General features: G+C 41.4%; 2 protein-coding genes across 6 annotated transcripts in view; both read left to right on the top strand.

Annotated features, from left to right (window-relative positions):
- Nucleotides 1-10721, top strand: part of slc6a5 (solute carrier family 6 member 5) — a 68909-nt gene extending 58188 nt beyond the window's left edge. Inside the window, exons 15-17 of the mRNA XM_072272743.1 lie at nucleotides 5809-5909; nucleotides 9722-9889; nucleotides 9995-10721. Of these exons, the coding sequence (XP_072128844.1) occupies nucleotides 5809-5909; nucleotides 9722-9889; nucleotides 9995-10150 (425 nt within the window). The 3' untranslated portion in view covers nucleotides 10151-10721. The remainder of the gene's footprint in view (nucleotides 1-5808; nucleotides 5910-9721; nucleotides 9890-9994) is intronic.
- Nucleotides 10722-12359: 1638 nt separating this feature from the next.
- LOC140205268 (protein kinase C-binding protein NELL1-like) overlaps nucleotides 12360-15385 on the top strand; it is a 1028119-nt gene continuing 1025093 nt past the window's right edge. For 3 of the 5 annotated variants that reach the window (XM_072272737.1, XM_072272738.1, XM_072272742.1), the window contains exons 1-2: nucleotides 12360-12617; nucleotides 13793-13921. In XM_072272737.1, the coding sequence (XP_072128838.1) occupies nucleotides 12560-12617; nucleotides 13793-13921 (187 nt within the window). In that variant the 5' untranslated portion in view covers nucleotides 12360-12559. The remainder of the gene's footprint in view (nucleotides 12618-13792; nucleotides 13922-15385) is intronic. The other 2 variants (XM_072272741.1, XM_072272739.1) reach the window with 2 other exon arrangements.

Genomic DNA, 15385 nt, shown 5'->3' with positions numbered 1-15385 from the left:
TCATCCCATTTGCTTTTTTAGCCAACTTACCAGCCTGATCTGCTCTCTTTAAGGAGATCTGAGAGTCTGAGAACCCTTTATTCCTCAGTGCTCCTCAATATCCTCCCATTTTCTGTGTGTTCAATTGCACAATGGCACCTTCTCGATTGTGTTTCCACACGCTTCCCTGGATTAAATTCCATTTACCACTCTTAACCCAAATGATGAGACCACCTATATTTAACTTCTGCCTCCCCACTGTCAGCCACAGGGTCAAATTTTGTACCACCCACAAACTTATTTCTTATATTACAGAGTGGACAGGGGGAGGATGTTTCCAATTGTGGGGGAGTTTATGACCAGAGGAGACAGCCTCAGAATAGTAGGACATCCCTTTAGAATGGAGATGAGGGGAACATTCTTTAGCTAGAGTGTGGCGAATTGGTGGAACTTGATGGCTGTGGAGGCCAGGTCATTGGGTGTATTTAAAATGGAGGCTGATAGGTTCTTGATTAGGAAGGGTGTTAAAGGGTATGGGTAGAAGGCAGGAGAATGGGGTTGAGAGTGATCATAAATCAGTCATGGCTATCTGAAATACGCTTCTGTGCCGCCGATTCAGTCAAGCTGGTATGAGGCTCAGCTTGCACTTATTTGTCCCTGAATAGACAGTGGCAGTCAGATAGAAAAGTTCTCCCCTCCTTTAGAGTGGGTTCTAATAATTTTCCCACCTCGAACTGTCTTAGAACTTAGAACATAGAACAGTACAGCGCAGGGACAGGCCACTCGGCCCACAATGTTGTGCTGAACCGGCTAAAAAGCGAATCAAAAACACCCAAACATTATCCCGTCTACCTACACCATGTCTATATCCCTCCATCTTCGGTACATCAATGTGTCTATTTAAACATCTCTTAAAAACCTTTAATGTATTTACCTCTGCCACCATACCAGGCAGCATATCCCAGATGTCCATGACTCTCTGAGTAAAAAAACTTAACCCTCACATTCCCCCTTGAATCTACCCCCCCCGTCTGTCTGTCTCTCTCTCTCTCTCTCTCTCTCTCTCTCTCTCTCTCTCTCTCTCTCTCTCCCTGCCTCTCTCCCTCTCTCCCTCTCTCCCTCTCCATTTCAACCCTGGGAAACAGATCCTCTCTGTCCACACTATCTATCTTGTAGCTTCTTGGTTCATCCTTTCCTCCCATGTTATACAATGGTACATCATCAGCTGTCCTCCCATCCTCTGCCACCACTTCTGTTACCAGCGGAGACAGAAAAATTGCAATTGAATCCTCTGCCGTTTTATTCCTTGTTTCTTTTAATGTCTAATGACATTTTCATGACGAGGCCTGCCAACTGATCCATTTTCGAAGGTGTCAATCACTTGACACTTCCTCTTTTACTATGTTATTCAGTTTCACCTTAGTACAGAACTGGCATCATCCCATTTGCTTGTGAGGCCCCTCACTGGTATATATGAAGCTGTATTCTTCCCAGAGCTGTCCCAAATGATTATGCAGTCACAGTAGGAGCCAGAGCTCGCTAGCAGAGAGGTTAAATTTAGCGAGGAAATAATAATCCCGGCCCACAGAAATGGTCTCTGGCAATGTTGCTAAGGAAAGGGAATGATGTTTAGGGATATCTGATAAATCGAAGAAAATCCTCTTTCAAAACGAGAGAGGAGAGGAGGTTTATCAGGATGCTTCTTGGATTAGAGAGCATGTCTTATGAGGATAGGCTGAGCGAGGTAGGGCTTTTCTTTCTGGAGTGAAGGAGGATGAGATAGAGGGGTACAGTATGATAAGAGGCACAAATCGAGTTATCAGCAAAGACTTCTTCCCAAAGTGGAAATGCTTAATATAAGGAGGGATAATCTTCAGGTGATTGGAGGAAAGTATAGGTGGGGAGGGATGTCAGAGGTAATTTTTTTTACACAGAGTGGCAGATACATTAGGGACATTTAATAAAGCCTTAGGTGGGCATATGGATAATGGAAAATATGGAGGACAATGTAGGAGAGAAGGGTTAGAGTAAGTTACAAAGTCAACACAACATTGTGGGCTGAAAGAACGCTAATGTGCTTTACTGTTCAATTTTTTTCTGTTCTTAAAATTTTTTTAAAAAATGCAGATTCTGGAAATCAGAAATAAAAAAACAGGAAATACTGGAAACACTGAGTTGGCCAGGCAGCATCTGAGGAAAGAGAATCAAATAATGTTTCAGCTTGAAGACCTGTCGTAGACAAGTTAGATATACTCCAAGGGATTCTTGTGCAAGTTAGGAAGAACACCCCAATCCTGCTGCTTTACAGAACACTTCAAAATATTAAAAATAAGGTCTGACATGCAGAACTGCAGAAACTGAGAATCTGAAATATAAACAAAACTCTGTAAATACTCAGCGGGTCAAGCAGCTGCAACAGAATTGAAGTTTCAGGTCATTGATGAAAGGTCACTGTCCTGAACGTTAATTCTTGTGGTAAGCATCTGTGCTTTTTTTCTGACTATGCAGCCATTTATTGGTGTTCGTTAAAGTGGTGAGCATATCTTCATGACATTATCAGGCCATTTACTTTGACATTTAAATTAGACCCAACCCCTCTAGGGCTAATTAAAATTGTGGCATCGGGAGCCTAGCCTAGTTCTTTCTGCCACCTGGCTATGGGCTCCGTCTCCCAGCAACAGTCTGCACCACTCTCACCTATGCAGAAAATAGCTGTTCAAAATTTTAAATCAGCAGGTTATTCCTCTGCCTACCACATGGTGGCGACCTTTCTGCAAATATCCATACACTGGAAAGAAAACGTGCAGAAATGAGCTAATATAGTGGAACTGTAATAAGATGACTTTTACAAGCACACCTTAGATATTTAAGTAGGCATTTACAATCTGCAATAACCACATCTATATTACGTGCATAAGATTTATATTTAGTGAGCCAGTTACTGGTATTTCACTGTAGTAAAAGTAAAAGTTAATTTATGTACAGGATACTGTACTCACAATGTGGAGTATTTTTGCTAAATGCAATGTCCCAGGAATAAGGCATTTACATCTCAGAGCATCAAAAAATTGGACTTAGAGGAAAAAAGCAATGAAAATTGCACAGCTTTAGGCTTAAATCCAGACAAAGCTTCTGAAAGATGAAATGGAAAGTAATCGTATTTGCAGCCTTGAATCAAGAAGCTGAAGTTACATTTGCAAAGTACAGACTGGCCAGCAGTCAGGTGCATGAAAACGCAGGACCCTTGCTTTTCACACATTTAAACAGATGTTCAATCAATTGTGATTAATTCACTGGTCAGTTCATATCTCCCCCGAGAAAGAATTCACAGTTACTTAGTGGCCACTTTATTAGCTACAGCTGTACACCTGCATCTTCATGCAAATATCTAATCAGCCAATCACGTGGCAGCAACTCAATGCATATAAGCATGCGGACATGGTCAAGAGGCTCAGTTGTTGTTAAGGAGACAGGTCAAAAACACCTTGATAAAGAGGGAGGTCAGAAGAGAATGGCCGTACTGGTTCAAGCTGACAGGAAGGTAGCAGTAGTTCAAATAACCAAGTGTTACAACGGTGGTGAGTAGAAGAACATCTCTGAATGCACAACATGTCGAACTAGGAAGTGGTTGGTGTATAGCAGCAGAAGAACATACCACTTTCCACCCCTGTACCAAATAAGGTGGACACTGAGTGGAGATTATGGACATTTGCCCCCTCCCCCCAAGATTCATGAAATAAATCCAGTAAGATATCACTCATGGGCTTTTGGGCTTTTCCCTAGTTTTGAATCAAATACAGTCAATTACATAAAGGCAAAGCAGGCGTATGTTCTACTTGTACAGCACGTACCTGCCGATAGAGTCATTAAGAAGGGGAATACATGTTGATAACGTTACACAGTGATGGGCTTTGTTGCTGTTGGGGGGATAAAAAGTAAATTTTCAGAATGAAAACACAAATGATTGTGTAGATGCTCGAAATCTAGAGTAAAATACACAAAATGCTGGAGGAAGTCAGCAGGTCATCTTTAGAAATCTCTAGAAATTTGACAATCCGTGAAATATTTAATTAATATAAATAAAAAATATACATTATTGGTCCACTGCGATCAATAATCATTCGGAGAGAATAAATTCCTTTATTTAGATAAAGTGGATATGGAGAGGATGTTTCCAATAGTGGGGCAGTCAAGGACCAGAGAGCACAGCCTCAGAATACAAGGACATCCATTTAAAATATATAAGCATGTAGGAGGAAGATTGAAAATCTGTCTGAGAGGTGCCACAACAACAACCTCTTACTGAACGTCTGCAAAACCAAGGAGCTAATAATTGCCTACAAGAGGAGGAGGAAACTGGAGGTGCATGAGCCAGATCTCATCAGGGGATTAGAGGTGGAGAGGGATTGACACTTTAATTTGCTCAGTGTTATCATTTCAAAGGGCTTGTGCTGGGCCCAACACGGAAGTGTAATAATGAGGAAAGCCTGGCAGTGCTTCTACCTCCTGAGAAGTTTGCAAAAGGTTCAGCATGACGTCTAGAATGTTGACAAACTTATGTTGATGTGTGGTGGAGAGTATGCTGACGGGCTGCATTACAGCTTGGTATGGAAACACCAAAGCTCTTGAATGGAAAATGCTTCAAAAAGTAAGGGATACAGCCCAGTTCACCACTGGTAAAAGCGTCCCCACCACCGAGCAGATCTACATGGTGCATTGTCACAGGAAAGCAACATCCATCATCCGGGACCCCATCACCATGCTCTTTTCTCAGTGTTGTCATTAGGAAGAAGGTGCAGGAGCCTTAGGGATCACACCACCAGGTTCAGGAACAGTTTTTACCCCTCAACCATCGGGCTCTTGAACCACAAGGGGTAACTTCACTCAACTTCACTTGCCTCGTCACTAGAACGTTCCCACAATCTGTGGACTCACTTTCAAGGACTCTTCATCTTATTTTCTCGATATTTATTGTGTGTGTGTGTGTTTATTTATTTCTTTCTTTCTCTTTTTCTCATTCTTTTTATGATTGCACAGTTTGTTATCTTTTGCAAACTAACTGCCTTCCCATTGGTGTTGACTGTCATAGATTCTATTTTGGTTATTGAGTATTCTTGCAAGAAAATGAATCTCAGAGTTGTATATAATGACGTACATGTAATTCAATAATATGTTTAATTTGAACCTTGAAATTTTGAACTTTGAACAGAGATGGGGAGAGTATAGTGAATCTGAGGAATTCATTGCCATATATGGCTGTTTCGGCCAAGTCAATGTGTATATTTACAGCGAAGTTCTTTATTAGAAATGGTATCTAAAGGCATGGGGAACAGGCAGGTGAATGGAGTTGAGAGGAAAAATAAATCAGCTCTGATGGAATGGGGAGCAGATTCAATGGACAGTATGGTCTAATTTTGCTTCTATGTCTTACAGTTTAAGGTATAGCTTTTAGAGCTTTATGAGTTGTTTTTACCCAGGTTAAAATTATCCACAGCATATGCAACTTGACACTGCTTCTTAGAGCCTGTCCTCACCCAAAAACCAAATTCTTTACTGGGCTCTGATTTAAATGCAGTTACACAGAAATGTATATCCCATTTGAAAGGTGAAAATCTAAGCAATCTGCATAGCTATTCAGTGTTAATGCATTTATGTTGGAATTTCTCTGCCGGTGCATTATTGTTTTTTTGAGTAATTTTATGTTGTTCCCTGCCCAGCAAGAAAATCAAAAGAGGTGGAAGTATAGAGAAATGTAATGACTGAAAATTATTCTCATCTCATTTCTCCTGCAAAGGACATCAGTTAATGTTGTGTTTTGTGTGCTAATAGGATTGAAACGATTTTGTGAAGACATTGAGATGATGATTGGATTCCAGCCTAGCTACTTCTGGAGGATTTGCTGGGCATTTTTCACTCCTACTATTCTTACAGTACGTACCTTAACTTTAAGTAGTCCAGTAAGTTTAGTTATCCCATATGAGTACATTCAGAGATAATTCATACTTCATTAAACTCTTTGCTCTATAGAAGTTTCCAATAAATTGAAACATATTAATTGCTACACAAGGATGATTGATGCTCATCCGCTATTCTTTCTACCAGCCATGTAGTTGTATGATAATTTTTTCATCCATCACAGTAGTTAATCCTTACTAGTTATTAGCAGGGTCAGACATAATAAGTGGAAACCCCAATGGTGGAGAGCTTTAAGTATCAATGTCACAGTTCCACTCAAGCTTGCAAATGCTGTTAGCAACAACTTGTTTGATGCTGGGAAAATTAGTTTTATTGTTCAATTCTTAAGAGTCGTGGAATAACAGAATGCAAATAGCACCAATAGATGACCCTCTGCTTTCTGAGCCTGTATAGTCAGCAGGTTTGGGCTCCATATTTAAGGAAGGATGGGCAGGCATTGGAGAAGATCCAGAGGAGGTTCATGAAAATGATTCTGGGAATGAAAGGGTTAATGTATGAGGAGTGGTTGATGGCTTTGTGTCTATACTCACTGGAGATTAGAAGAATGATGAAGGATCTCATTGATATCTATTGAATATTGAAATGCCTTGATACAGTGGATATGGAGAGGATGTTTCCTATAGTGGTGGAAGCTAGATCAGCCTCCAAGTAGAAGAACATCCCTTCAGAACAGAGATGAGAAGGAATTTCTTTAGCCAGAGGGTGGTGAATCTGTGGAATGCATTGCCACAGATAGCTGTGGAGGCCAAGCCATCAGTATATTATTTTAAGCAGATGTTGATAGGTTCTTGATTAGTAGGGGTGTCAAAAGGCTACAGGGAGAAGGCAGGAGAATGGCATTGAAAGGGATAATAAATCAGCCGTGATGGAATGGCGGAAAAGACTTGATGGGCTGAACGACCCAATTCTTCTTCTATGCCTTTGGGTCTTTCGTCTTATATACTCTGATTCAATTCCCATTAGCTGTTCTATCATCATGCTTCATTTTCTCTTAAAAGGGGATATATTAGGCTGAATTATATTGATGGCTAGTCAGTGTTTCTGTAGGGAACTGCTGGCTTTGTGTCGGCTGGTCCGGAATCACATGCCTGTGCACTGCACTGGGATGTAGCAACTTATTCCCTGTTGGTTTATCCAGCTCAATCCCATTCATTTCAATGGGGTAAGTGACCTTCATTTAAAGGTATTGGAAGCTAAACGGTTTGTGCTTTTTTCTTTTAATATAATTAACATTAATCTATTTACAGATCAATAGGTGTACAAGATTATGAGGGGTATAGACAGGATAAAAGCCAGCAGACTTTTTCCACTGAGCTTGGGTGAGACGAAAACTACAAGCCACGAGTTAAGGGTGAAATGTGAAATGTTTAAGGGGACCATGAGGGAGAACCTCTTTTCTCAGAGGGTGATGAGAGTGTGGAATGAGCTTCCAGTGAAAGTGATGGATGTGAGTTCGATTTCAATATTTAAGAGACACGTGAATAGGTCCATGGATTGGAGGGATATAGAGAGCTATGCTCCAGCTGCACATCAATGGGACTAAGCAGAATAATAGTCTGACATGGCCTAGGTGGGCTGAAGGGCCTGTTTCTGTGTTATAGTGTTTTATGACTCTAATATATTAATTTTTACATTTTAGTAAAATAGTTTGAATTTTTAAATTGACAGAAATATATTTCAAAATTCTCAGAATATCTAGGATCATTAGACATATTGACAGAGTTGGAAAAACCCTTAGCAGCAAAAGCTGCCTAAAGCATTGAAGAGAGTCAGGGGCCAGGATCTCAAGTTCTGTTGCCTGGAGTCCAAATTTTGCTTGCAAGCTTTTCTGCCTGATTGGGCATGCATGACAGCAGAGCCTCTAGGACACTGGGAATTATGTGGCTACAAAAAAGATGTATAATTTCTGTAAGAGGCAAATGCAAGATCTAGACCAGGTCATCTCAATCTGGCCCTTCTTTCCATCAAGAGAATCTACATTAGTATATTGCTACAAACATAGATAAATGTCTCTAAGCATTTACAAAGAATTATTGACAAAGAGATGAAGAAGGGAACATTAGGACAGTTGACTAAATAACTGACCAATGAGGTCATCATCATCATTATGCACTGTACTGTATGACTTGAGCGATCATGGTCTCATCCATGACCATGGTTATTCTTGGCAATTTTTTCTATGGAAGTGGTTTGCCATTGCCTGCTTCTGGGCAGTGTCTTTTCAAGATGGGTGACCCCCAGTCATTATCATTACTCTTCAGAGATTGGCTGGTGTCACTGGTCACATAACCAGGACTTGTGATACGCACTTGCTGGTCCTACGATCATCCACCACCTGCTCCTATGGCATCACATGACCCTGATTTGAGGGGGAGGGGTCTAAGCAGGTTGTACACCTTGTCCAAGGGTGACCTGCAGGCTGGTGGAGGGAAGGAGCACCTCACAGCTTCTTTGGTACAGATTTATCTCCAACCCACCACTCAAAATGTACCAATGAGATACATCTTAAATGATGTTCCAAAGGAAGAGAAAGAGATAGAGATAAGAGAATTCAAAAGCTCTAGGGCTACATTGTGATAAATGAACCTTAACATATGTAATCTTAAGGTAACAATATCATCAAAAAAAGGTTCTCAACGATATCAAGAATTATTGAAGCAAAACCAATGTGTCCAAAATATAACAAAAGCAATGATCATAGCACATCCAGGAAACATAGTCCAGCCAGCTGTTACTTAATATAATTTACATCATGTAACTTTTGTTTTCAATGGAAAGACCCTTTGCTCCCATCCTTCAAAGACCCCTCTCATCCTAAATGAAGTGTATGATTGAATGATGATACATCTGAATGTGAACATATTACACTGACCATTAATCTGAAATGATCTTCATGATGTTACACTGTGCATTCTCATCAAAGAACAAGCTATCCAAAGCCGTCAAAGAAATTGCTTACAAAAAAAACCCAATATAAAGTGAGATTGTACTTCAGAATTTTGAGCGCATGCTGTGCTCTGACATGCCAGTATAGTGCTTCACTGTCAGAGACGCAATCTTCATCAAACAAGATTCAAAGCTGAGACCACATCTACCTCGTCAAATAGAAATAAATATCATGGCATGACATAAAGTAGATTGCATTACAAAAGAAATGGGCCTATTGATAGCAATTCCCTTTGTGGGATCTTGTTCTGCAAAAAGTGACTGCTGTACAGTATTTATAAATAACCACAGCTCACACGTTTCATTGGCCATTAAGAGCATTGGGGAAATCTGAAATTTTAAACAGTATTATCTTCAATGAAAAATATCCTTTATTGATGCCAACTGAGCAGGCAATGAGTGAATACATGTATATGAAATAATGCTATTGGTTCCACTCGAGAAACATAAATAGGCATTTCATATTCTCTTGTTATTCTCTTATGGATGCATAGGTTAAGGAATGTTCTTAAATCTATGAACAGCGATTTATTGTTTTTTCTTCTGTAGTATAATTGATATTGTTTTGAGAGACAGGGTGGAACAGAGTAAACCCATTCTTTGTGAGGTTGGAGGATATTGGGGGGAGGGAGGGAGGGAGGGAGAGAGAGAGAGAGAGAGAGAGAGAGAGAGAGAAAGAAAGAAAGAAAGTAAGTTAGGTGTCTCCCAGACACCTGAGAATGGCTGCTTTGTTTTATGGTAAGTACCAAATGCTACAGTAACCTGTGTGTTTTGTTTTGCCGATGTAGAAAACGTTTACATATTTTATTTCCTTTTCCAGTTCATCCTCTGCTTTAGCTTTTATCAGTGGGAACCCATGACGTATGAAAACTACAAATACCCGGCCTGGTCGATGGTGCTGGGATGGTTAATGTTGGCTTCTTCTGTCATATGGATCCCTATCATGTTTGTGATTAAGATGCACTTGGCCCCCGGCAGCTTTATAGAGGTTCGTTGATTGGACCGGCAGATTGGATATTCAATTACATTTCTTATAATGGTCATTACGTGAATATTCAATTTCCGTCCTGAATACGTGTTTTGTATTTTTCAGAGACTTAAGCTGGTGTGCAGTCCTCAACCTGACTGGGGCCCCTTTTTAACTCAGCACCGTGGAGAGCGCTACAAGAATATGATAGACCCTCTGGGGACCTCTTCTCTTGGACTCAAGCTACCCCCGAAAGACATGGAATTAGGATCTCAATTCTAGTTTTACCGATCTCTCCGCGTAAATATGTTAGCTTAGCGTATTTGCTGAAGTTTCTTTTAATGCAATCGAACGCCCCTTCCCATCGCAACTCAACGACACCTAAAGTCCGTTATTGTCCTGTTTTCCAGTTCCCATCTTCCCTCATATAGTCAATCCATTTGTCGACGTTTGAACCTTTTTTGTCTTTTCCTCTGTGTTGGCTAGTTTTCTTAATGCTTCCACCCCCTCTCCTCTTACTCATGCCATATAGTTCTAATCGGGAGTTCATCGCGGATGGCCACACCCCTCATTCGCTCTCCTTCACGCCAGCCCACTGACACCCGCTTTCTCTCCAAAATGTGTCCTGTGATTTGTGCCTCTCTGTAGTCCTAGTTATCTTTTACTTGATCTGCAGCTAAAAAATGAAATAAAAAATAATTGTACAATTCTATTTATATACCCCAATACTCGACGAGTGCAAAACTTATGCATTGTACAGTCTCGCTGTCCTGATTTTTTTCAACTGATGTCGGGGTTATAATAAAACCCTGTAGCCTCTGCCACGCCAGCACTAGGTTGGCATCAATAATTGGCCAGATTGTACATTCTATAATGTAACCACTAGGTATTCATGCTTTTAACAGATGAGCAGTGTTCATTAGTGTGTATTAGTGATGTCACGTCCCTTTAAATATCTTATGAAAATATAGAGATGGTGAATATAGCGTAGATTAACTAAAGAAAACTTTCTAAAAAAAGTTTAGTCTTAAATTTACAGTAGTTGACTTTCGGGGATTTTTTTTGAGTCAATAATCCTGTCTGTCCGTGTGTTTTCGTGTTAAAAGGGTCTCAGGTAGTGTTTCTGTTACATTTTTGTTTCTCTTGAGATATAACTCTTTTTCCTCATATAAGTGATTTCATTAATTTCCATTGTTGTCTTGAAGCCCATCGAAGCTCATTTATATATATATATAATGTAGTTATTTTCACTAGTGTTTGCTGTGGAAACATTACTTACGATCAATCTAGCCACTGCATCTTGATATTTGCCTTTTATATAGGGAGAGTCATATGAGCACCTTAAAGTTAATTGCAATATTATTTTCCCCTCTCACTTTTACTGTCCTTCTATAAGCCATCTTGAGGCAGTGGGTACCAAAGACAGTTTGTTTCTGTGTTGGCTGAGCGAAAGATTGTCAAAACTGCCGAAGTACATTTTTTAATTGTTTACACGTCGTCCTTCAATACATCAGGTTGACCATTGGCCTTATTGATGGGTTCCAATCTCAGATACACAAGCTGTATTTGATGAAACGTATAAAAATTAACCTGTACTTTTGCCATATATATAAGTCACTTGTATGTAATATACGGGGTGTCTTCAGGCACTTTAAGTGGACCTACAGTACCTCTGAGTAGGTTTAATTCCTAATTACTTAACGTAATGCCATGTATATTTATCTGCGTTCTATATGAGGTACTGCTGCCTATGGATATAGATATGTGCCTCAAATCGGCTCATCACAATCATAGTAATCATATATATATGATACCCACACGCATAAACATGCATCTCAGTTAATGTGAGTGTTTCATCACCTATACTCGATGGTTATTTTGCATATTGTAACGTGCATGGTTCATTTAAAAGATCACCAATCTTGAGGCCCTACCTCAAATTTTGTATTTATGTGTAAAAATACAATTTAATGCATTATATATTTGCCTATATGATATTCAAAATAGAGATGATCCTATAATGTAACTCTAAGAAAAATGAAATAAATGTTAATGTTTTAAATGTCACATGTTGTCGAATCAATAGAGAATCAGCGTGTTTGTTTATTCTCTGCCCAGAGCTGTGCTGTCAATCACTATACCTTCCACGGTCGTTTATCATTATATCGCGACTTGACACCTATTCAATGTACTTGGGGTGATGCTTAGTGGGAAGGGACACGGGGAAGCGCGGTCCCGGGCCACGTCCGTCCACCCGAGCGAGCAGAAGGCTGTCCAGCCTTTCCCTCCCAAATCTAATCCTGCCTCCGAGCAGCCAGTTTCTCGCTTCATCCATCGAAGGGGTGGCTGGCGTATGGCGAAGCAACGTTGCAAGGCGAAATGACCAAAGTCCATTGTATGCAGCGATACACCACCCCCGCGCGTGCGGCCCCACTCTGAACGTGTCACGGACGCCCGCGAGGGTCGGCATCTGCCTTTTGTTTTGACAATGCCAGTGCGTGAGTCAAACTTCGGCAACCCCCCATTTCTCCGTCGAGAGTGGACTGGTCCTGGGAGAAACGTCCAAGGCTGGCGGAGCGCACAGTTCGCGGCAGTCTGAGCCCGATTGGCAAGTTTGTGCACGGTCTTCAGCAAAGTAGAGGGGGTCGCGTCGTAGCAGCAATTTATTGTTCAAGCAAAAAAAAAAGCAACATGCTGCAAATGGATATAATTCCAGTGATTTTGGCTTTCATACTCTCCGCAAAACCAGGTAAGACGACACTTAATTTCCTGCACAGAATTTGGCGGATCATGTACTACATCTTCTTGGGCAAGTTCCTGCTTTCCAGGTGACTTCGGGACAGGCGATAGGGACGCGTATTAACGCGCAGCCTTCGGAGATATTTAATGCATTCCTACAGAAGCGTTCAGTCATGGTTGCAATGACTTTAAACCAAACGCAATTTCATTCCCTGCCACCCCTAACATAGTTAATTGCTTCGCACGGGTCAGTTGGCTGTAGATTTAATGGTGCCCCTCTCAGTGGGTTTGAAAACAAGCCTTTATAACAACCCGGCTGGAGACTTCTTATACAAACGGCTCTCAAGGTTCCCTCTCCTCCTGGGACGCTTGTTATCTCAGCTATTAATTTTAGCAGGGTGCTTTGAAAGATAGCGGCACCGTGCGCATGTGCTTATTCTCGTAACAGCGCTTCACCTCCCTGGTTATCACTAATATGTGAATTTCAGTCAGCTCATCAAAGGTTCTGATAAGTAAAATTAAAGTTCAGTAACTGTCTATGATGTCGAGATTCACCGGTGGTAGGTGTCTGTCAGTTTCGCTCGTCGGAAAAAAAATGTGAAACCTGGGTCTAATTAGCAACTTTCTAAAATAAAATCAACTTATTGCGGTATCTCGGTCTCCGAACCCGCCCCCGAAAGGATCAGTCTTGTTTTACACAGGCACGATTCATTCGTGCGCGGGCAACTCGCCGAGATGCCTCCGCGATTAAGCCTATTTCGCAAAATCTGTTTGCTCGCTGGCACTCGAGCCCCAGCGTTAGATGCCTGAGGGGCGACGCGTTATTGCTCTAATTAAGCGTTACCGTGAACCGTTTGAGACCGTTTTTCAGCTCGGTTGGAAAGGTTGAGGTTCCCGGGTTTTTTTTGGGTGGTTTAATGGGATTGTACAACCATGTTACGTATTAGTGTATTTGTACCGAGTAAAGATTAAACTTCAACCTCTTAGAGGCACCAACAATTCACTGATAAAAGCAACGACCGATTCCACCTGACTCTTGTTTACTGGAGGGGCATTCTTGGTGTTTATCTATGAATTTACTCACGAACTAATACTTTGGGGAACAACGGGAGCGGAAAATTAAAGTGCTGTTTTCAACTTTTACTGTGGTGTAAACGTTTAGTTAAGACTGTTTTATCTCTATAGTCTTAGGGTTTGGAATGGACCCTGACTTGCAAATTGATGTCACTACAGAAATGGATCTTAATAATACAACGGCGGGAGTTGCTCAGGTACCGGGATTATATAATAACAGCAAAGCATATTTGTTTCAAGGTAAATAGGACAAAGATACCAATCATTTTTTCTTCACCTTCTAGCCTTGTCACCACCATCCATATAACCGATCTCTCTATCTATTTATATCTCTCCCTCTCCCTTTCCCTCCCTCAGTACAATTAAACCTTTACTAACCGCGATAGCAGTACAAGGTTAATATGTGACACAGGTATACCCGACACCAACGCAGAGGTAGGGGAGCATTAGCTCCCAGCGCACGTCACTGGTCACGGTTGAAACCTCTGTAATGAATACTATCAAATTCGTCATATTTTATTCATGACTTTTGTCATGTTACACTGAAACGAGCAAAAGGCAGACAGATTTTTTCTTAAAAAATCACCGCTGTGCGATGGAATAAAGGATAAGAGCGTGCGTGTGATTTAAACATTCTGTGGGAATAAGAAAGTTTTCGGGGTCGTTGAACCTTGGCGTCTCGTTTTTTTTGTGTGGCGTTTGTTTAACACACGGACTGATTAACTGGGAGTCATTTTGCTTTGCTAATAGTAGGCGGGGAGCCCTCTCTCTGTGTTTGTTATATAGTCTTTTCCAATTTATAGCCTGTTGTTTCCTGCGGGACAGCCGCGTATCGTGACATATCACCTAGGGTTAAACACCCTGAACCAAAGCACCTTACACAGAAGCCACGTAGATTCGGAACCCACCCTGCCCCTCGCTTGTCTTGGGTGTCCCATCCGTGCAGATGTAGATAGCAGCCGCAGCACCGGGCTGATTTAACGTTTTACTGCTCAGTCCTTGTTAACATTGCGAGCGGAGAGAACAACAGGTCACTCATCTCATTGATATTCTGATCGCCCCGAATGCAGTGCCGCTGTGAAATAGCAGAGGAACTTCCAAAATGTGAGATGGAGCCACCCCCCCCCCCTTTACGCGGACACTTTTGAGACCACCAGGCGTAGGAGTAGAATGAGGCCACTCGGCCCGTTGAGTCTGCTCAGCCATTCAATCATCATCCCTCTCAACCCCATTCTTCTCCTAACCCTTCACACACTAACTGTACTATCAGGAAAATTAGCCTCCGTTTTAACTGCACCGCAATGACTTGGCCTCCATAGCCATCTGTGGCAATGAATTCCACAGATTCACCACCATCTAGCTAAAGAAATTCCTCCTCTTCTCTGTTCTGGAGGATGTCCTCCTATTTTGAGACTCTGCCCTGTTTCTCGACTGGTCCACTAAAGAAAATGCCCTCTCCGCCTGCATCCTATCGAGGCCGTTCAATAGTCCTAGATTTCAATTGAGAAACCCCTTCATTATTCTAAACTCCAGTGAGTACAGGCCCAGAACCATCAAATGCTCCTCAAACATTAATGTTTTTATTCCCACACCATTCTTGTGGGCCTCCTCTGGATCCTCACTCATCCCGGTACCTCCTTTCTTATGCCTCCCAAAATCCCCAGCATTACCTCAGCATTACTTCATGCTTGAAGTTGCACCTCT

Source organism: Mobula birostris, chromosome 11, assembly GCF_030028105.1.
Source record: "Mobula birostris isolate sMobBir1 chromosome 11, sMobBir1.hap1, whole genome shotgun sequence".
In the NCBI taxonomy this organism is placed as follows: Eukaryota; Metazoa; Chordata; class Chondrichthyes; order Myliobatiformes; family Myliobatidae; genus Mobula; species Mobula birostris.
Note: the sequence above shows the minus strand (reverse complement) of the source record. Positions and strands in the feature narration are given on the sequence as shown.